Here is a 23164-nt window from a genome sequence, read left to right on the forward strand (position 1 = left end):
AACTCCGGATAAGCTACTTGGTAGCGTCGCGGCCCCTGTACATAGGCAAACCGTTGACAAGCCTTAAAGAAATTTTTTCATATACTTAGCGTCGCGACGCTACCGCGTCGCTTGATTGTACGACTGTTTCTTTTTCTATACATTTTATGCTAAACTTTCCATTGTTTTAAAAATAGTTTCTAAAATTTCATTTTCTGTCATTTTAATTACATATATATATATGTAACACTGAAATAAAGTTCTGGTATCTCCTTTCAGAATTATTTGAATTTGTGGAAGATGGAAAAAAACAAGCGTTTCAATCCATATGTCAGCGTTGATGCTAAAGAAGAAATTGTTATCTCTGGCATTGCCGGACGATTTCCTAATTGTAACAATATAAAAGAATTTCAAGACAATCTTTTCAATAAAATGGATCTTGGTTCGAGCGATCATCAACGCTGGACCAACTGTAATAAAATTTTTTCTTAAAACTATCTGGGGAAAAAAGTTCACATATAATTATATACATAAATAAATAAAATTACATATATAAAATATATCTTTACAAATATTTTAGTCTAATTTGTTATCCATGATTTAATAATATGACAATATTATATTTATCCAAATTATTTAAAATTTTAACAGTTATCTTCGAGATGCCTCCTCGAATAGGAAAAATCAATAATATAGAAAAATTTGACGCAGAATTTTTTAACATATCGGTCGAAGAAGTTCATGTGATTGATCCTGGATACAGAATCTTACTTGAGCATACCTATGAAGCAATTATTGATGCAGGTGTAAATCCTGCAGAATTACAAGGAACTAACACAAGCGTTATTACAGCAATAACTATTTGTGATTCACATCGGTCATTAATATACGAAAAACCTCACGTATGTGATTCATATTGGTTATTCAGTAACTTAATATCAGAAATCGATAAAACAAACGCGCTTTTAAAAGTATATAAATATATTATTATGTATACAAAAATATTGCTAAATATGGAGAAAATATTTATATGAAATATTTATATATGTATACAAGTTGTCCGATAATTTTCACACCTGAAGTGTGAAGGTAGATTGGCTCAAACTGAATTGAAAAATCCTGAATCATTTTTTTTATAACGCTTAATAAAAGAGTTATTATTGAGTAAAGTCTGGCCAATCAGCGCCGTTTAGTCGGACGCACGTCAGTGAGCCACGCGCCGTGAAGTGTGCACCGCCGCATACTACCAAGTGCGCGGCTCACCGACGTGCGCCAGGCTAAAGGTCGGTGCTGATTGATCAGACTTTATTCAATAATAATTCCTTTATTAAGCATTATAAAAAAAATGGTACAGGACTTTTTTTTCAATTTGGCCCAATCTACCTTCACACTTTGGGTGTATCAATAATTACCGGACACCCTGTATATAAAAACTGTATCATGGTTGCTAATAGATTGCTGGACTACCCATTCTTGGATGCCATAAAGGCATGATAGCAAACAGAATTTCTTATTGGCTCGGCGTTACTGGACCATCGTATAATATTGATTGTGCATGTAGCTCGAATCATTTCGCTATGACGGAAGCTTACAGGATGATTCGATCTGGCATTTGTGAAGCGGCTATTGTCGCTACTGTCAACTTGTGCCTCCATCCTTTTATGACTCATCAGGTTTTTCATATGGGTATGTGGAAAATAATATTATTAGGTTCAAAGATGTTGCGTTGTTAAATGGAATAAATATTTATTGATACATTTATCAAAATAATAATATTTAATCAATGTTTGTTAAATTATGTTTTGTTAAATGTAGTAGTTTCTGTTTTTGAACAACATAATTAATTTGCTTATACAGGATGTCCGATAATTCTTGATACACCCAAAGCATGAAGGTAGATTGGCTCAAACCGAAAAGAAAATCCTATACCGTTTTGTAGAATTCGCAATAGTTGTTGAGTTATTAACAAAAGTTTAACTGAGTCCGGCCTACCGCTTTCTACGTGCTTATTCGCTCAGACGGTTTAATTAATAATTCAACAATTATTGCGAATTTTGCAAAACGGTATAGGACTTTCCTTCTCAGTTTGAACCAATCTACCTTCATACTTCGGGTGTGTATAAAATTATCGGACACTCTATATATATTCATCAAATTTTTGAAATACTGTGTATGTTATTTGAGAAACAAAATTATATCATCTTTATTCGATTGAAACAAATCGTCGTACAATTAATGTTTTGCGCCCAACCACTAAGGAGAGAGTCTTTCGGGATTTGTATGCCTAAAGGATTAGAATACACGCTCTAAATAAGACACTTCCGGACTTTTGTTAGAACTATATTTCACAAGGTTTATTACACTGTTCATTTGTTCGCGATTATAATGATCGGACGTGATACGTACAGTAGAGTTATCGGATGATTTTTGGGCAAGTCCGCGCTTGATGTTAATGAACTACATTACTGAGCTAGCGTCGGTCCATCTTACATTCAATATATATTAATTAATTAGATTGTTAATTAGAGAGGAATATAGTAACCCTGACCAGAGCATGTCTCGTGCTCCGCTTGTCAGTCTGTCTTGTCAGCTGCTTACTCAGTTTCCGAGAAATTGACCGTGACTTCCTTCTTTTTAGTCACGTCTCTTATTTTTATTTTATTAATAATCTTTTATTACTTTATTCTTTCTTAATTATTTCCTTTATTGTCCTTGGGCTCTTTTTCCAATTTTAATGCTTTGCTTTATTCAGCTCTTTGTTAATCTTTCCTATGTTACTTTACTGTTTATATTTTAATATTAAGAAATTGGTCGAGTTACAACAAAATGAACTATTGATATTGTTTTAGGAACTCTATCTAAAGATGGTTACTGTAAACCTTTCGATGAAGAAGGCTGTGGTTATATGCGTAGCGATGCAGCTGTAGTAGTGTACCTGCAGAAGGCAAAGGATGCAAGAAGAATATATGCGACTTTTGTCTATGGTAAAACCAACTGCGATGGTTTTAAAATAGAAGGAATTACCTTTCCATCACTTGACAAGCAAAAGATGTTATTGGAAGAATTTTATGAAGAATGTGATATATCGCCTCTTGAGTTATCTTACATAGAGGCTCATGCAACTGGTACTCTAGTTGGCGATTCTGTGGAACTTCAAGCCATTGATGAAGCTTTATGCGCTAAAAGACAGCTTCCTCTGTTATTGGGTTCAGTAAAGTCGAATATTGGACATCCAGAAGCTGCTAGCGGTCATTGTCAAATTGCAAAGGTAAATTTACAACAAAATAGGTTAATAACAAGGGTTGATAACAAGCACACGGAAAAAAAATTTCGCATAACTGATCATGGTTTGCAAAATAAATTTCTAAACTGCAACAAAACGCTGTTGTACCTAATAAATAGGTGTCACAGCTAAGATGTTCGCTATCCATATATTACGACTGAAATCTAGTTACGCAGTTTTTACCTACAAAATTTTTTCCGTGCAATAGACTTATAATATAAAATACAAACAATTAACAATTTTAAGAAATTAAGGCTCTCGAGTGACATCACAAATTTCAAATAATTGCTAGTAAGAGTCAGAACGCGGATCGTAGTGTGTCAGTTTTATAGAAAAATAAGTTTTCTTTGAAACTGATTATGTGCACAGGGTACGAAATTTACTTGGCGCTATACCAAGATTTTTAAAATTAATCTCAATTCGAGATTTATAATGACTCTTCTTTACGCCCCTGGAGAGACAAAGGCGAGAAAAATGTCGGGGCGAAGTCGCTGAATCGGGAATCGAACCCGAGTCTTTCGCTTGTCTTTTTCTCGCCTTCATCTCTCTAGGTAAAAAGGAATTATTATAAATTTAGAATTGAGATTAATTTTAAAAATCTTGATATAGCACCAAGAAAATTTCGTGCCCTATACACATAATTAGTTTCATAAAAAACTTATTTTTCTATGAAACTAACGCACTATCATTCGCGTTCTGGCTCTTACTAGCCCGCGATTATGTGAAATTTGTGATGTCACTCGAGAGCCTTAATTTCTTAAAATTGTTAGTTCACGCCGGCTGAATGATGATGTTATTAGTAATAGATATTTACATATAAGGTGAATGAGAAGTATCGGTAGTGTAGGATCTGAATAGCTTAGAGGTAAGAGTAGTTGTCCGGCAAGCGGAAGACTCGGGTTCAATTCCCGATTCAGCGACTTCGCCCCGATATTTTTCTCGCCTTCGTCTCTCTAGGGGGTAAAAAGGGGTTATTATAAATCTCAAATTAAGATTAATTTTAAAAATTTTAGTATAGCAGCAAGTAAATTTATCGTATGTGCACATAATCAATTTCATAGAAAACTTATTTTTCTATGAAACTGACGCACTACTATCCGCATTCTGGCTCTTACTAGCTCGCGATTATTTGACAAATAATTAAGTAAAAATGTTGGCAGATAAGAGCGCAGGTATTGGTACGCGAACTTATTATTGTTAAGTTTTATTAACAACTCAGGAAAAAATGGTCCATGTATAATTATATTCATCATATGAAGTGTATATATATAATTCTGTATGATATTATATATTGTCATATTGCCTAACCTTATAAGAGATTATATATATTTATATATAATTTTATACAATTACACACACACACATACACCGCACGCACGCACACACACACACACACACACACACACACACACACACACACACACACACCGCACGCACGCACCTATATATATATATATATATATATATATATATATATATATATATATATATACATTTATATATGAATTATATATAAGTATATATAATTATACATGGGTAATTTTTTCGCGGATGATTGCCATACATTCCAGAAAATTTGCCCATATATAATTATATACAAATATATTTGATTATATATGTATAATATATAATGTTATATTCAATTGTATAAAATTATATGCAATTATATATAACATGATATATAATAATATAAAACTATATAAGATCAAGTATAACTTTAATGTAACGCGAAAATTTTGGTTTGCTTAAATATTTGATTATATATAATTATATATGTGTACATACATCGTGTCATGATGTATGTACGATGCAACTTTGGTAGCTGACAACAATCTCATAGTAATAACGTATATAAAATTATGCATTAGTTTAATTCTGAAGTCATTAAACCATTTGCATCTACATACGAAAGCAATAATTGATAACAATAAGGAAATATAAAAAAGAATTAAATCAAAACTCATAGAGATGGTTCACAACGATATATAACTGTATTTTTATTTCTTTGATACACTTGTAATCGTATAATATATAAAAGATAAAAGAAATGACGGTAATTATTTACATTAACGGACACCTCGCCGATGATCTTGACTTTGACATATGTTGTCAAGGACATAATCCTGAGTAACTTTTCCTTATAACGTAATCGGCGGTCATTGTTTATTAAAAAGTTATTAACAAATAAAGTTTGAGAAATAAAACGTAATTTTTACATAAGTTTGTAATTTCCACGCAAGAAGCGAGATCCATCCGCATCAAGACGTTGTATAACACAAATCAAATTTTCAGAAATAGATTTGGATTAAATTGTATCTTCCGGAAGTGGAGCCCTTTCGTCGGGGGGGGGGGGGGGGTGGAACGCACTGCGTTCACGCATACACTTTCCGATTCACACAACAATTCTGAACTGAACGTTGCTTCGCATTGTAAAGTATATGCATGGATACAGTGGGTTCCGCCCCCTCCCCCCCCCCCCTCTCCTATGATGAGCTTCATTTTTGGAAGATATAACCAGGGTTGGGAAAGTTACTTTATAAAAGTAACTCGTTACCGTTATCGTTATTTTTTCTAAAAAGTAACTCGTTACCGTTACTCGTTACTAATTTTAAAAAGTAACTCGTTACCGTTACAGTTACTAAAAAGTAACGAGTCGTTACAATTTTCGTTACTTTTTTACAATACAAACTAGTAAATTATTTTGCATAAGAAAAACTTTGAAAAAATTGTAAGCAAGATTTCATTCAAGGTTTATTACAAAATAAATGATTAAATTTTATCGAAATTCTTTATTAATTTTTAATAAAATTTGTTGCACCATAGTATTATCATTTAAATGCCCTCTTTGTGGTGTTAATACAGAGCCACCGATGCTAAACATTCTTTCTACAGATACACTGCTTGGTAGAACTGTATTATATTTAATAAAAAGTTTTTTAAGTTTTGGATAGTCGTTTAACATTTCTATATTACAATTATTTGATTTTAAAAACCGTTGCAATTCTTCTTGTTCAGATTCATTTTGCACCGTTTTTTGCTCAAAAATGAAAAAATCATCGTGATCGTCAGATTTTCCAGCTTTTGAAGAATTTTCAGTTGATCGGATTCCCAATAAATCCTCCAAGTAATTTTCAGCACATTTTCTTTTTTCTCCGGTTAACCAGTTTAACTTAAATTTTGGATGTAAACATGCTGCTATTATTAATTCTTTTGTTTCAAATATTGTAAAAAATCTAAAATCAAATATAGTAAATTAAGTGACATTGTTTGTTTTATTGAAATTAATACTTTTGAATCAATAGTTTAAAATAAAATAATATTTTTCAATTAAATCCTTATTTAAAATTAAATAACATATGTATTAATCAAATTAATAAGTTACCTTTTATTTAAACCTTGCTGAATAGCTTCAACTAATGAATGGCAATCTATAAGGTCAGATTTATTGAGATTTTCTAATTTTCGTTGCAAGGTATTTAGAACTGGTAGTAAATGGGAGCTCTGCTTTTCCGAAAAGATAAAGCTCTCATTGGATATCGCGCGTCGCGTCATCGCACTGGTCTGCAAGAGCCATAAGTTGATCAATCACATTCAAGCATTTTTACAACATAATAAGAATGCTAATTGGTCGATTTGCTTACGGCTTTACGGTTAAGATAAAAATTTTATCACGCACAATAGCAAGAATAATATCTTAAATAAATCAAAAAATTTGAAAAAAGTAACGATAAAAGTAACTGTTAAATTCGTTACTCGTTACCGAAAAATGTAACGAAGTTACTTTTTCCGTTACAAATAAAATTTGTAACGCCATTACCGTTACAGTTACCGAAAAAAAGTAACTGTAACGGTAACGGCGTTACAAGTAACGCGTTACTTCCGAACCCTGGATATAACCTAGCCCAAACCTATTTCTGATATAAAATTAAAATTTGATTCAATTAAGTTACGAATAGATAGGATGCATAGCGGTAAATAAATGAACTAGCGGAAAAGCCAATCAAGACACAGCCTCAGGTTAGATTATTCTCTGACAAGTGTTGAATGGAAAGAAATATGACGTCTACTAATTATAAATAATGCAATTGCATTTTTTCGCCGTTATTGCAGTAGCAATTGCCTGCTCCATATTTATTTATAGGATACCAGTACAAAAGTCATTACGAACCAGCACCAAAGCTTGCATCGTCTGAAGCCAAGCCAGTAACACAGTCAGTAGCATTGCCAGCATAGCTGCCCACACGATAACAAGCATGCAAATCCAGATAGCAATCTAGTAGATAAAATAGCATCGTGCCACTGGCTTTATGCATAATTTTTTATACCTTATTACTATGAGAATGTTGTCAGCTACCAAAGTTGTATCGTACATCATGACATAATGTATACATATATACTTATATATAATCAAATATATAAATATTTATGCAAACCAAAATTTTCCGTTAGATTAAAATTATATTTGATCTCATATAATTTTATACAATATATAACATATTATATATTATATATAATCAAATATATTTGTATATAATTATATGGGCAAATTTTCTGGAAAACATGCCCGGAAAAAATGGCCCATGTATAATTATATATATATATATATATATATATATATATATATATATATATATATATATATATATATTTATATAATTATACATGGGCCATTTTCTCACGCAAATCTGACGACCAATGTTGGTACGGTCACAAAAAGAATGATCATAAAGATAGTCATAAACAAAGATCAAAAAACAAAAAACCAAGAGAGAAAGACTAATGCGGCAAGTTTAGTTAATTTTTAAATCCAATTCAAACTTTGAAATCAAATTCAAATTTAAGTTTTTCAATCAATCAGTTCCTGAACTTTTAGCAAATTCTCCATTATGAAGAAGATACATATAAGTCACGAAAACAAGTCATAAACAATGTCATAAAACCAAAAACGGCGAGAAAAAGGCAAATGCGACAAGATTAATTAATTTTTAAATTCCATCCAAATTTTTGAATTTAAATTTAAATTTAAATTTTCAAATTCATCAATTTTTTGTAATTTGGCAAAATAGTAATACAATTATATAGTAATGCTTACATATTACAAGCTTATGCAAATATTTCTTTATTTAAATGTTATTTTTGGATAAAGGTTTTAATAGCGATGGAAACTGGTATAATGGCGCCTACTATACATTTTAAATGTCCACGAAAGGATATGACTTCTATCATTGAAGGAAGAATAAATATAATCACTGAACAAACAGAATATAAAGGTAGTTATATCGGTATTAATTCCTTCGGATCTGGCGGTGTTAATTGCCACATATTACTGAAATCAAATTCAACAATTAAAATCAATAATGGAGGAGACGATAATTTACCTAGGCTCGTAGCTATATCTGGATGTACGGAGGAAGCAGTTAAAATTATATTAGACGACGTAAGTACATATTACAATTTCTTTCATAAATAATATAATTTTTCTTATATTTATCTTGTATATTATTACTATTATTTTAAATTATTTACAAAATTATTCGTTAAATATTTGTTAATAACAAACGATAAAAGAATAACTACACGTGTATTGCACACACAAAAACACAAACACATGAAACACATACATGATAATGATTAAATGCATAAAATATATACAGGAAGTTCATTTGAAAACTTTCCACCCTATTTATATTGTGATCGACTAATTTTTACGAAAAATGTTTCATACAAAAGTTTTATTACTTCAAGGGAGACATAAAATAGTGCCATTGGTTTGATTTTGGATAATCGTTTGAAGACCATATAAGGGTCATCTCCAATTTTTTAAATAGAAACCCCAACTTTTCATTGCATATTACGCAATAAAGCTTACCTCAATAGCTCTTTAAAATACTATAATATTATAATAAAATTCATTAAGCATTTTCCAAATTATGAAGCTTGAAAGGTATAGTACTGTCAGTACCCGGCAAGCAAAATGATGCAAACTTGCGCAAAGTTTGTAGCAAATTCGAGCATGCCTTTACAGCAAAATTGTGACAAGGTGTGTCCACAAAAAGCCTAGCTTTTGCTGGCAAGGCTTGTCGCAATAGTGTGACGCACATTTTACGCAAATAATAAAACAAACCTTGCGGTGCATGGCATGACAGCAAATTTGTTGCAAGAACAGGACAAACCTTGCTGTGCACGGGATGACAGCAAATTTATGGTAAGAATAGGGCAAACCTTGCCGAGCACGGCATGACAACAAATTTGTGGCAAGAATAGAGCAAACCTTGTCGTGCACGGGATGACAGCAAATTTGTGACAAGAATAGGGCAAACCTTGCCGTGTACGGCATGATAGCAAATTTGTGATAATTCTCTGTATAGGATGATTCAGAAACTCTGCGACAAACTCTGAGGAACGATAAATCTCGCAGAGAGGAATATTTTTTGTGAAGCAATCCATCATGTTTTCTGACGCGTCGTTTAAGAATATGCGACCGAATAGACAAGAGTCTTAGGTGGCATTTATTATAATTATGAGATGATGATAATATATGAATAATTGAAAATGAATTCATAAAATATAATGAATATATAAATTTTATATATATATATATATATATATATATATATATATATATATATTTACATTTTAAGTAAACAATAAACGGATGATTTAAACTTTTTTAGACATTTATCTGTCCGATCTAAGAGAGACAATCAGTCTTAATTAATATCTTAATTACCTATGTTTGGGATTGTATCAGTAATTGAACTGATAGAAATAATTATATTTTTAATCTTCTGTCAGTTGCTTTTTGCAAGCTTTATACACTTCTCATGACTAAAAATTTGTTGTGCCTCCGGGAGAGGCACGGTAGTTGGGGATCGTTTGCCGGAAGGAATTTAGGAATTTGGGCTCCGCCCGAGAAATTCACTGACTTTATTTGAATAAAAATGACACCTTTGCATTTAGATAAATATATTAATATCTGTTTTATTCGTGACTTGGCTTAATTACAATGTTCCTGCACTTTCGCTCGCGTCGCATATCGCGATAACGGATATCTTGTCGTGCGCGTGCCTAGAGTCGAGTTTCGGTCTCGAGACTCGCTTCTCGCTTCTTTGTATGTATTTCTGTCGACTGTTAGCGATTTCACACGCGTGGAGGTAATTAGGAATAAAGATTGCCCGCTTGATATTAACGGTAAAGACTGCCCGTTTGGTAGTTATTGTGACTACCCGCGTAATATTAATGGTAAAGACTGCCCGTTTGGTAGTTATTGTGACTACCCGCGTAATATTAGTTAATGATAAAGACTGCCCGTTTGGTAGTTATTGTGACTACCCGCGTAATATTAATGGTAAAGACTGCCCGTTTGGTAGTTATTGTGACTACCCGCGTAATATTAGTTAATGATAAAGACTGCCCGTTTGGTAGTTATTGTGACTACCCGCGTAATATTAATGATAAAGACTGCCCGCCGCTCGTTAGCGATGGGTCTTTTTATTATCTCCCTTTGGTTTCCTGGGAGGGGATCGTTTAGCGACAAGACTATGTGTCGTGTCGCTTGATTTTGGCAAGATCCGGATGCAAGCTAAGGAGTTCCAAGTAGGACTTCTTTGCTTGCATTTTCGCAATTTCTTTATTCCTTTTTATTTCGCTTTTAAGTAAGACTTCTACGTTGCATTTTCGCAATGTTCTTCTTCCGCTTGTCCTGATTTCCGCGTTTTCGCAATGAAATGATTGCACGGTCGCTCGGGCTTCGCGCGTGGCTCGCGTTGTCAGCGCTTCGCTCGGTCAACGCTTGTAACGTGATCTGTATTCGTTACGTTACACGTTGAGCAATGCCTTATTGTATAAAATAATATATATCTAAAATAATATATATCTATCAATTCGTGTATAGCCTTTTCGGGCTATAACAAATCAAATACGAGATTGATGCATATAGCGCATCGCATAACGATGAGCAAACGAACTATCGCCTGAATACTATATTTTTCTAAAGTTTGTAATAAAGTAAAGTTGTAAATTTGCTGTCATGCCACGCATGGCAAGGTTTGCTCTGTTATTTGCGTGAATTTTGCATCTCGTTGTGCCAGAGTATACTTTGTTCTGTTCTTTTCGTAAATATGTTATCATATTGTGTACAATAAGGTTTGCTCTGTTCTTGTCGCAAATTTGCTATTGTGTTACACCGTGAATAGCATCATACGTGTTCTTCTTTGCGTAAAATTTACGAGCAAGCCTTTTTCTATTATTTACAGCATCGTGAGACAAAAAATTTTACCGTCAATTTGCTTCAAACTTTTTGACAAACCAAAACAAGACAAATGTTTGCTAGACAATTGTTGTCAAAATTAAAGCACACCTTGTCGCAAAGCTTTGGCAAAACGTGATTTTAACATTCTTGGCTATCTAGGTATTAATATTGTACTGTATCAATTGACAAATGACACTGTTCCACTGACCGGGAATCGGGACAACAAAATCAAATTAGAAGAATATGTAGACGTATTTTTTTTTATTGGATAAAAGTAATAGCCTGGGAAGAACCTATTCAACCAGCTGATACACATATATAATTTTGAAAACTTGGCTAAAAACAGCTCAGTTGTTTAACTTACATAGGCTAACAGAGAAATACAATTTTTTGAGAGTTTATAAATTAATATAATTTAAAAGAAGAAACTAAGATAATTTAAAGGAATCATAAATTAAGATGATGAAAATTATTCAAATACTAATAAAGATTAATGTTAGAATAACATAAAGAATGAAGAAATAACTTATTGTAAAATAAAAATAACCTAAAATGAATTAAATACCAAAATATAAATAGGAGAACTATATAAATTAACGAAAAACTATAATTAAATTTAAATCTAGATATTCAATACATAGTTGAAGATTTTTTTTTCAATGATATGAATATAACACAAAATTTGGAATCGCAAAATAACTGTGTAACAAGAATTTAAAATAATCAAATCTTTCTGTCAATATTCATAAAAAATGATTTCAATGATATATCATTATATCATTATTTAAATCCAATAAAATGGATTCAATTGGCAAAGGCAATGTATTATACACTCTTTATACCTCCTTCACCAATGAAGCCCTTTCTCGGTCAAATAACGAATATTCCCCAAAAAACATGGTTGGCAGTATCCAGCTGGTTACATGACACACAAATTGGGGAGTTTACAATACAGAATCTGCACAAACTCTCGCTAAGGGACGTATGTGAATTTCTTAATCTGCAAATGTTTACAACTATTTTCCTACTAAGAGATAATTTATGAAACCAGCTGCGTCTAGAAAAAGAAAAGTAATTATTAAAATAAAAAGATCCACGGCCAGAACTAGAAGTCTTATACCAATCAAAGAATTTTTCAAACATTTCATCTTTCCACAAAAGCTTAAAATCCTAAGTGGAAAAACCAATTCAAGTATCAATACCTAATCTAACTGCTATTTTAGCTTTGTGATCCGATAATTTGTTACCACGGATTTCTTTATGAGCGGGAATCCAAACTAATTTAATGTCAAATCCTGTATTTTTAAGAGAGAGAAGATTTTCTCTAATATTAGAAATAAGATAAGATTTCTTGCCAGAAACATCAAAACGAGATAAAACAGAAAGGACCGATTTGGAATCAGAAAAAAATTGTAACAAATTTAATACCCCTTTCACGAATAGAACCAATAGCCTTTAACAAAGCCATTGCCTCGACCGTAAAAATAGAGATAAAATTTAGAGCTCTGAAAAGTCTAGATAAAGATTCATCAAGATTAGTAATAACCAAACCAGTAAATTTAGCCTCCTTTTGTTTCGAGCCGTCTGTAAATAAACAAAAGGAATTATCAAGATCGACAGCAAATTTATCTCTAAAAACTAAATCAGGCTGACAAACATGAGAAAGATAATGCTCAGATTCTATATCGATAAAAGATATATACGAGTGTTACGTCCAGACTCGAGGAAGGATGAGTCGACGGAAGGGCGCAACAACTATCTTTTATTTTCCCGAAGTTAAACGTCTCGTGGCGTTCGGAATCGGGTCGAACGAACTGATAGGTCCGCAAAGCAGGTAAACGACCGTTCGGATCGCTATTACGCTGTTTATTCAGACGTTCGTTCGGTGGTCCCTTTTCGGTCAGGGAATTTAATCCCTTTTACGCGGGATGGGACCTAGTGCGATCTTCGTACTGGGATCGAGAGAGGGGTTAAGAAATGTTTAATTAATAAAAAAAAATATAATTTTATTCATTATAAAAATAAAAGTTCGAATACATGATATAATATATATATGTAGGAAGTGCTTACATTATCGTGTGAGTGTGAGTGATTGTGTGTGGTTGAGCTTATCGCTCCGCGGGTGTTACAATGGTACGGAGGGCATCAGTCAGAATGACGAGGGAAAGTCTCTACCGTTAAATTTTAGGTTCTGACTGGTTAATACAATGTAGGTTTAATAATAAAATAAAAGAAAAATTAAAGCATGTGTGTGTATGTGTGAGAGTGAGTAAGAGGATGCGGTATGAAGGAGGGAGAAAGAGAGAAGGGGGAATTTTTAGGTTTGGTTAATCTTGGTAAGATGAGTCGGCTTCCAGGTCGGGCAATTCGTTGCAAAACTCTTCTATCGCTTGGTCGAATTCCGACTCTGAAAGGTGCGGGGAAGTTGGGGGTGAATTGTTAAGGAGGACAGTAGATAGAGAGGAGAATGAACGAGGGGAAAGCGGAAGTTCGGTGACTTCGGGGAAGTAGATTGGGGAGTAGCTGGGGGAGGGGTAGTTAGGCGAGAGGGGAAGAGTGGGTCTAACAGATATTGTTGTTGCACTGTTATTGCGAGTAGCGCAGAATCGGCATTTTACCGACGTTCGAGTCCTCTGACTCCTGCGAATGACTGTTTGGCTTGGACTGCCGGATCTGGTTTTCACTATGAAAACCAGCGTTAATATAATATACGTAATGCGTTATATCTCACGAGGGTTAATAGCGTAAATTAAATTGGACGAATGTGACTTACTTTTTGTTTCGTAGGTGAAGGTGTGGAGTCTCTTAATGTGCCGGATTGCCGGGTTCCAGATTAGCCAGGCGATGAGTGCACTGGTATAAATTTTTTATAGTTTTCGCGGTGCCACGGCACTTAATGAGACTTATGTTAACTGAAGACGCACGCACAGAATAAAACAAGTGTTAAGTAAATGAAGTGGTAAGCAGGTGCTAAGTAAGACAGTGAGTGGCCCTTTGGGTCCTCTTTTTATATCTCTTTTTTAGGGGTGTATTCTAATTTCTAAGAGTGGGAATCTTCCAAGTCTCTAACGAATTAAAAATTATGCCAGTGCCCTCGTTAGGCGGGGTGTTTCTCCTACTTTTCGAATTTTTACCCGTGGTGATCGTCGATTGGTGATCTCGATATCAGTTGAGCATTAGATTTTCCTTGCGCACGTGATCTGATTAGAAAGAGTCTTACTATCGTTACTGTATATGTCGTCACAGGAGTTTCATCATTATTGATTTAGTTACGTTTGTCGGATATTTTCTTAGAGGGAATTTTATTATCTTTTCGATATCAATTTATTCTTCCGTTGGAAAATTCTATTTCGAGGATGTCTACTGATTTTTATTTATTTTTAGGCGACTGGCGCGGTTTCGTCACCGGTCTCTCGCGTCTTTCCCACGGTTCCTCATAGATATTGATATTGATAAGTGACTAAATGTTTAAAGAAATACGTGGCGCAAGATGCTCTATTTACTGAACGACTTATTTTTATCACCGATCGATCATCACATATCGTTGCCGCAACATTGCGGTAGGAAGGAATCGTGGAGTCGCCAGGACGTAACACGAGATAGATTCATAGTTTTTAGAAAAACCTAAAGATCTTCCATTTTTTTCCAAAAGATGAGAGTAATTTTTCAATTCTAAAGTTGATAACCAGAGGAATATTCAAAAATCTATTGATTATAGTGGGATTATCACAATTAGCACAAGATTTAGTTTAAAAATGTTTGCAAATATAATCAAATCGAATAGACGAAGGAGGCTCTTTGGCTTCTGCCAATATTACATTTGTGGGAGTTGAATTCCTCAATTCCAAACCGAATCTAAGAGTTTTATATTAAATCCGATTTAATTTCAGAAAAAAACTTTTAGAAAGTTTGTGGAATAGAAAACCTCCATATTCAATCCTAGAACGAATTAAAACAATGTATAAATTGATTAGTAATCTAGGATCTGTATCCCACCAAGTGTGTCTAAGGCATTTAATAGTATTAAGAGGATTCTGACAATTATTACAAATGTGGTCAATATGAGGAGTCCAATTCAAAGTCGACGTAAGAATCAAGCCTAAAAATTTGATTTTCGTTGAACTTTTAATAAACGAATCCTTAAAATGAATACCTAAATTATCACTAAATCTTTTACCGAAAGAAATAATACAAAGTTTAGTTTTTTCTGAGGATAAAACCTAAATTATTCAAAGTGAAATTCACTTTATTAATAGTTTCTTCCAAAATATTCAATATTTCTTGAGTAGAATTTATGGATGAATAAATAGCCACATCATCAGCATCTTGTAAAAAGTTAGAGGATTTTCCAAGAGTGACAAATCAAGAACATATAAAGTATATAAAATAGGGCTTCGAACACTACCCTGTGAAAGACCTTTGAATGTCTACAATATCTCATCCATTTCACCATATGAAAGCTACAAAGCAATTGACGAGAAGAAATCAAATTATATTGTATATAAATTTAAGAGTGAGGAAATTTCAGCTTAACTAACTAATAAAATAATCAAAATGTCAGAGAGCACATTACCTTATGCTCCTTTAATATCTAGAAATAGGGAAGAAGTAGTTTTACCTAGTTTAAATGATTTAATAATAAAAGAATATAAAATAGATAAGTTGTCAATACAGGATCTATTACGACGGAAACCAAACTGAGAATTTGGAATAATATCATAAAATTCAACCCACCAAATTAATCCATTACAAATAAGTCTTTCCAGTATTTTATTAACATAAGACGCCAATGAAATAGGTCTCATTTTGCATTTATCTTTTTTCGGTATGAAACAAACTAAAAATCTATGCCATTCTGGAGGAAAAATCCCAAATGCAAAAATATCATTTAAAATATCAAGTAAATGAATGAGTCCTATTTGGGGAAAAGACGAAATTATCCGGTAGTCAATACTATCGATGCCTGGGTTAGAATTGTGTCTTACATTCTTAATTACAAAATCTAATTCTTGTTGTGAAAGAAGAGAATCCAAGAAAGGATCATGAAGATGTTGATCAAGAATAGGGGGTGCTGAAGCAACCCAAGGAGGACACAAGTCTGAAATTAAGTCTCTAACATTCGATTCCTTTTGAGGGTTAAACATGTTATTATTGTCTTGATAATTCCATCTATTATTAAAACCTTTGACCGTAACCCATATTTTTGAGGGATTAGTCTTTACGTAAATTTAAACAAAAGTCTCGGAATAAGTCTTTTTTAATTTTTCTGAGACCTGCGCGGGCTTTAGCTTCACATTTTTTTAAATTTATAAAATTATCCCAAGAACGATTTCTTTTGAAAGTAATTAACGCACATTTTCTAGCGCTGATCAATTCGTCACAATCTTCATTCCTCCATAAACATGGTAGAGGTTGATAAATATGTTGTGAAAATTTTTTTTTCCATGCATCTTTTACCAGGAGTAGCATTCTTGAGCGTCTAGGATGATGTTCGTAAAAGCATTAAATCTAGATAAAATATTAGGAAAATTTTCTTTACAATATAAATCTGAATTAAGCGAATTTTCTACAATATTCTTAAATAATTTCTAATCAGTTTTGAGAGAATAAATTTTTTGTGGTTTCTTAAAAAGGGTATAATAAGAACCTCTAGAAAATAATGCGATAGTGATTGGGAGGTGATCACTACCCCAAGTATCATTACATATAGACCACTCTAAATTCAAACAAATATCCGAGGTCGCAAAAGAGAGATCAATATATGATTCAAAACCCGGATTAATCGAACTACAGAAGGTGGAAGAATTTAAACAAACAGACCTTAATTCAACTAAGCTTTTTACTAAAGAGTAACCCACCGAACAACATCTGTCATCACTCCAACTAGAATGATGTGCATTAAAATCTTTATCAATAATGCTTCTATCTTGAAATTAATTGAAAAATGACTTCCAGTCGGAGGTACTAAGTCTAGGACTATTTGACAATCCGTAACATGAAACAACAGTAAATTCACCGAAGGAATCATAAATATCCGCAGCACATACTTCTAGAGAATTATTACAGTCAGATACATTTCTAATATTATATTTAAGACTATTTTTAATAAGTATCACTACTCCTGCTGCTCCTCTATGACCTATTCGATCTTTCTTTATAATATCGAATTCTTTAATAATCACAAAATCAAAACAGGTAAGCCATGTTTCCGACAAAATTGCAATATCATAATTTCTAATTTGATAAGAAAACTCAACTAACTTTGCTTTAAAACTTCTATAATTCCATTGAAGGATTTTTATAAGATCGATAAAAAAGTCTCCCCAGAAGAAGTAAGCGAAATTAGAGAAACTTTAGAATTTAACTTTTTAAACCATAATTCACTACCAGGAAAATCTAGTAAGGAATTTTTAATGATATCAATAGTAGATTTTATAATATCTGTCAGTTGAGGTGTCTCCTTGAGAGGGGGGGGGGGGGGGAGGGCGATTTACAATCGTCCTTGCCTGTTCCGCTGCAATCTTCCTTGCGTACGAATATCTATCGTTAGATGCAAAGTTCTTCAAATCCTTGGATTGGGGAAGATTCGGGAAATGTTTTGACGACAGTATAATAGAAGAAGGGTTTAATGAATGTGTGATAAATTATTAGGTAAACCATTTACAAATTTTCTGGCTTCCGAAAAGAAATATTGTCTTTAGCCATGAATTTCAAGATATCAGAATGTCTAATAAACGCCGGGCATCTTTTATCTAAAATGAAATGAAAGCCACCACAATTTATGCAGTATTTCTCCGCCGTATATCTGTTTTCTTTGCTGATAATATGAGCCTTACCACAATTTAAGCACTTTTTTTCTTTATTATATGTTTTACTCATGTGACCAATAGAACCATATTTATAGCAGATCCTTACCGAAAGAATATAAGGTTAGACTGAAATGTTGATTCTCCAAATTTTGATTAAATCTGACAATATTTGATCTTTAAATTCAAGACAAATTCAATACTATTTGAGTCCTCTCATTTACCTGACAATCTATTGCGGCTTATCCGTTTAAGACGAAAAGCATTTTCTGCAGTGAAATTATTTTCATTTTTAACAAGAGCTAAAATTTCTTCTAAAGAAATGTCCAAGGGGACTCTTTGAATAATCCTTTTTCGTTTTTTAAGGAATCTTGGGATATAGGCTTCAATTTTTCTATCTTTTAAAAATTTATTTTGGATAGCACGATTTGCTTCCGCAACAGAATTGAAAGTAAGCTTCCAACAGGATCTAGATATGGATAACATATCAACGTATTTAACATCAACCACAAACAATATTCTAGCAAGTTCAAGGATTGGAAGAGGTCTGGGTTCTTTTTCCAATTTATTTACATTGAGGAAAATGTAAAAAGATCCTTTGTCTTTACTATCAAAAAGACAATCTTGAGCAATGTCTAAATCAGTTTTATTATTGACATTAGGTGAACAGTCTAAGCTAATAGAATTAATATCCGAAACTTTCTTAAGTTTCTTAGTATCACGTTTTGCTTTTATAACTAATGGAAAACTTCCTGTTGTGTTTCTAGCCGTTAAGGAAGAGGTCTTTCGGGATTTGTACGCCCAAAGGATTAGGATCCACGACACTTCCGGACGTTAGGTAGAAATTAGTATATTTTGCAAAATTCTGTACACTTTTCACTTATTCGCGATTATAATAGTTGGGCGCGATATATACGGTACTTCGATACTGTACGATAATATTACTGAGCGAGCGAGCGAGCGATGTTACTGAACTATGTTACTGAGCTATGTTACTGAGCTAGCTCGCGGTGCATCTTGCGCTTATTATATATCTCAATTAATTAGGTCGTTGATTAGGGAGGGATGTGGTGTTCCTGATCGCAGCATGTCTCGTGCTCCGCTTGTCAGTCTGTCTCGTCAGCTGCTTACTCAGCTTCCGAGAACTTGACCGTGACTTTCTTCTCTTTAGTCGCGTATTTTTACTTTATTTTATTAATAATCTTTTATTATTTATTCTTTCTTAATTCCTTTTCCTTGGGCTTTTTTCCTAATCTTAATGCTTTGCTTTAGTCAGCTCTTTCCTAATCTTTTCTCTACTTTGCTTGTTTTATCTTTTAATATTAAGAAATTGGTCGGGTTACGACATTTCTTCAAGATTACTCTTGCTCAACCCTATGCGAGAGGTCGAACCTCTCGCCTTCAGATGTTGAAGATTCTAGAAACCGCTTGGATCTTTGATTTTACTCAGATTTAAATTCTAATTTTCTTTCTTCTATTCTGATATTTACGTCGTTTTGAAATGAATTGGTATCATTATTGGAAGATTTGTTAGCAGAATCTACCAAGACTTGCAAGCCCTCTCCTCCTCTTGCGATCGTATAATTCCCTTGCGCGGGTATGATCCCGATTTCGTACAAATTACAAATATACGAAAACTAGGATTAGAAATAATAAATGTAAACAAACTTTAAATAGAAGGAGATCGTTTGCGCCCTTGAAAAATATATAAAAATACAGAAAACTCTCTTTGATTCTTATTAAATTGTATTTGAAATAACTTCCAATGCAATGTTATCGCTATGCGGGCAAAAGACGATCTCCTACATAGACGTATAATATATACACTGCGTGTCTCTGCATCTCCCGTAGTCAGAACGCATCAAAAAATAGAAAAAGGTAGCTGCCGTACGATCATCAATCTGTCTTTGTCTAAAGATGCGTGGTACATAAACGCTTTCGTTGACTGGGAAACAAAAAAGTAGGGGGGATGAAAAGACGAAGGTAAAATTATAATACAAAGCATGTTATCTCTGTCTAATATTTAACGATCTCCATTCCTTAATACTCGGTCTAGACTATACTATATCTATGGAAGAATCAGGTTATATAAAAGAAGATTAAGTTACGAGTCTTTTGCAACCCATAATGCAATGCAAAGAATCGATTGTGCGCAGTCGCTATTGAAAAGAGATGCTAAATCTTGAAAAGAGATGCTAAATAAAGTAAATTATGTTATTGCCTCTCGCGATCTTTTGCAATGGATTGTGCAAGTAAATATATACATTAAATATATGAAGACTTAACTTTCTTTTATATAATCTTATGGAAGAACAACGACACTTCTGTCCTCTAGCGATTTACTTGCAAACATATTTGTGATGTTATTCCACGGAGACACTGATGCCAGAATTGAGACGCGAACAACACGACTTCGTAATGCGCAGAATGCTCTGCGCATTACATGTACATGGTTTACGCTTGTGTGTGTATCCCCTCCATTACGGAGTCATGTTGCTCTCAATTCTGGCATCACTGCACGGAGATATCGTTTCAGACATATCTCCTGTGGATTTAACTTGGAATGTGAGTTTTTTGAGTTGTGACATTATTCTTCTAGGAGTGTATGATATATCATGTTATTGTCATTTAATCATAATACTCAATCCGAAGTTGGCCATATCGCAGGGTCGAAAATGAAAAGGTAGACGTTGCCCGCGATATTTCAAATTGATAAAACAATAATATGTAAAATATTTACATTATATCATATATCGTTGTATTCGTTTCAAACAGCGCTACAATTCTTTTCATATCGAAATATTTATATTATTATAAAATTATGAATATCTCTCTGTTCGTTAGCAGATAGCAAACTGCTTTTAGATGATAGCTTTTAGAAGCAACCATTATGTAAACAATAGAGTTCAGTTTAAACTATAATATTTAATTTAATATATATTTATTACGGTCTATCTCTTTTAGTTTAAAAAATAAAAGAGGGTGGCTATTTTTGGTAGGACATTCTATATATATACATACATACATATATACAGGGTGTTCCATTTTTAACAGTCAAAACCTAAGAAAGCTCGAAAACTGAGCTCGATAGATACAAGTGTTTCTGACAAAAATTGCATGGTTTCGAGGGGATCACATGATGAAAATATGGACTTCCCTTGAGTGATCTTCTCAAGAACACGTCAAGTACTCTGCGTTGATACCACTGCTTGATACCACATTCTTGTAGCTTATCTCGAGAGTTCTCTAAAATTCTATAATAAAGTATTTTTTCATTAAGTACTTTTCGAGTTATTTTATATCTTAATTTAATATATTTTGATATAAAAAATAAAATATCTCGTATAATTTAGTTTTCGATAATCTTATCGTAATACTTTTATGTACAGAATAATGAAACAAATCAATTGGTATAAAAAGATAATCGTTTTTAAGAAAAAGTATATAATTATTTACAATAAATTTTTTCAAACAATTATTTGTTTTTTTTACACTAATTGATTATTTTGTATATAAAAGTATTACGGTAAGATTATTGAAAATTAAATATTTTGCGAGATATTTTATTTTTTATATCAAAATATATCAGATTAATATATAAAATAACTCGAAAAATACTTAACGAAAAATTACTTTATTATAATGTTTTGAAAATCTCTCGAGGTAAGCTACAAGAATATGCAAAAAAAATAGGTTGCCATTTAAGAAATTAAAGGTGACCTTCAACGTGACCTTGACAACGTTATTCAAGGTCATAATAATATTGCTATATAATGCGCCATATCAAACCCTACAACTTTTGTATAAAACATTTTTTTTCTGTAACATAACCCCTTCAAGATTTTAAGGGGTCCCGGTCTTTATTGGACACTGTATATATACAAATATACAGAATGATCCGCAATGACCGCCCATTAAGTACATAGCATTATTTCTTATCAAAAACTGAGACGAAAAGTCCTGAGCCATTTTTTCGTATAATGCTTAATAAAGGAGTTATTATTGAGTAAATTCTGGCCAATCACCGCGATCTTTAGCCGGTGCACGTCGGTGAGTCGCGCGCCCTTAGTTGCAGCGGCACATATTTCACAACGCGCGGCTAAAGGTCGGCACTGATTGGCCAAGTTTTACTCAATATAATAACTCTTTTATTAAGCATTATAAAAAAATGGGTCAGGACTTTTCGTCTCAGTTTGTAGTAAGAAATAATGCTATGTACTAGGTGGGTGATCATTGTGGGTCACCCTGATATATATAAATATATATATATATATATATATATATATATATATATATAATAACAATTTAAAAAAAATTAATTTTAAGAATAAGCTATTAATTACGATATAAGATATCTCTATAGGTCTGTAACGATATCTCTATAGGTCCAGAGTCGATCGATAAATGTAGAATATATTTCTCTCCTACATCATATTTTATAGTAACAATATCAAAGGTCATCCCTACAGAGGATACATAATTACTGGATCCAATGTATCCGATAATGCAATAATTAAAATGGAACGCAACTTATGCAGAAAAAGACCGGTTTGCTTCATATTTTCTGGAATTGGATTTCAATGTCTTAACATGGGTAAGTAAATCACAAAAATAATATATTACGATGTAATATTTAACAATTATTAAGATGTAACATGTTTGTTTGCAATTAAAATTTAACAATTTTTAATTTACACATATGTTGATATCCTTAAGTATTTGTTAAAATATAAAACAAAATTAACACGTATAATATCTTCAGTTTGTGAATTTTGTAATCCTTTGAGTTACATTTATTAGGTATAATGACTAAATTTTGATTAAACTAAACTAAAATATAGTAGT

The 23164-nt window shown here is 32.7% G+C and overlaps 1 protein-coding gene across 1 annotated transcript; it reads left to right on the plus strand.

Moving 5' to 3' along the window:
* The first annotated feature begins 399 nt into the window (after positions 1-399).
* Positions 400-22921, plus strand: LOC138942310 (fatty acid synthase-like). Its single transcript, XM_070312447.1, is given in 7 exon segments — positions 400-451; positions 631-881; positions 1434-1665; positions 2829-3247; positions 8409-8699; positions 22705-22755; positions 22757-22921. Coding segments are annotated over 7 exon segments (1449 nt in total). The 5' UTR covers positions 400-411.
* Positions 22922-23164: the final 243 nt, after the last annotated feature.

Source organism: Polyergus mexicanus, unplaced genomic scaffold (assembly GCF_030449975.1).
Source record: "Polyergus mexicanus isolate NDT 795.1 unplaced genomic scaffold, iyPolMexi1.0 SCAF_22, whole genome shotgun sequence".
Taxonomy (NCBI): domain Eukaryota; kingdom Metazoa; phylum Arthropoda; class Insecta; order Hymenoptera; family Formicidae; genus Polyergus; species Polyergus mexicanus.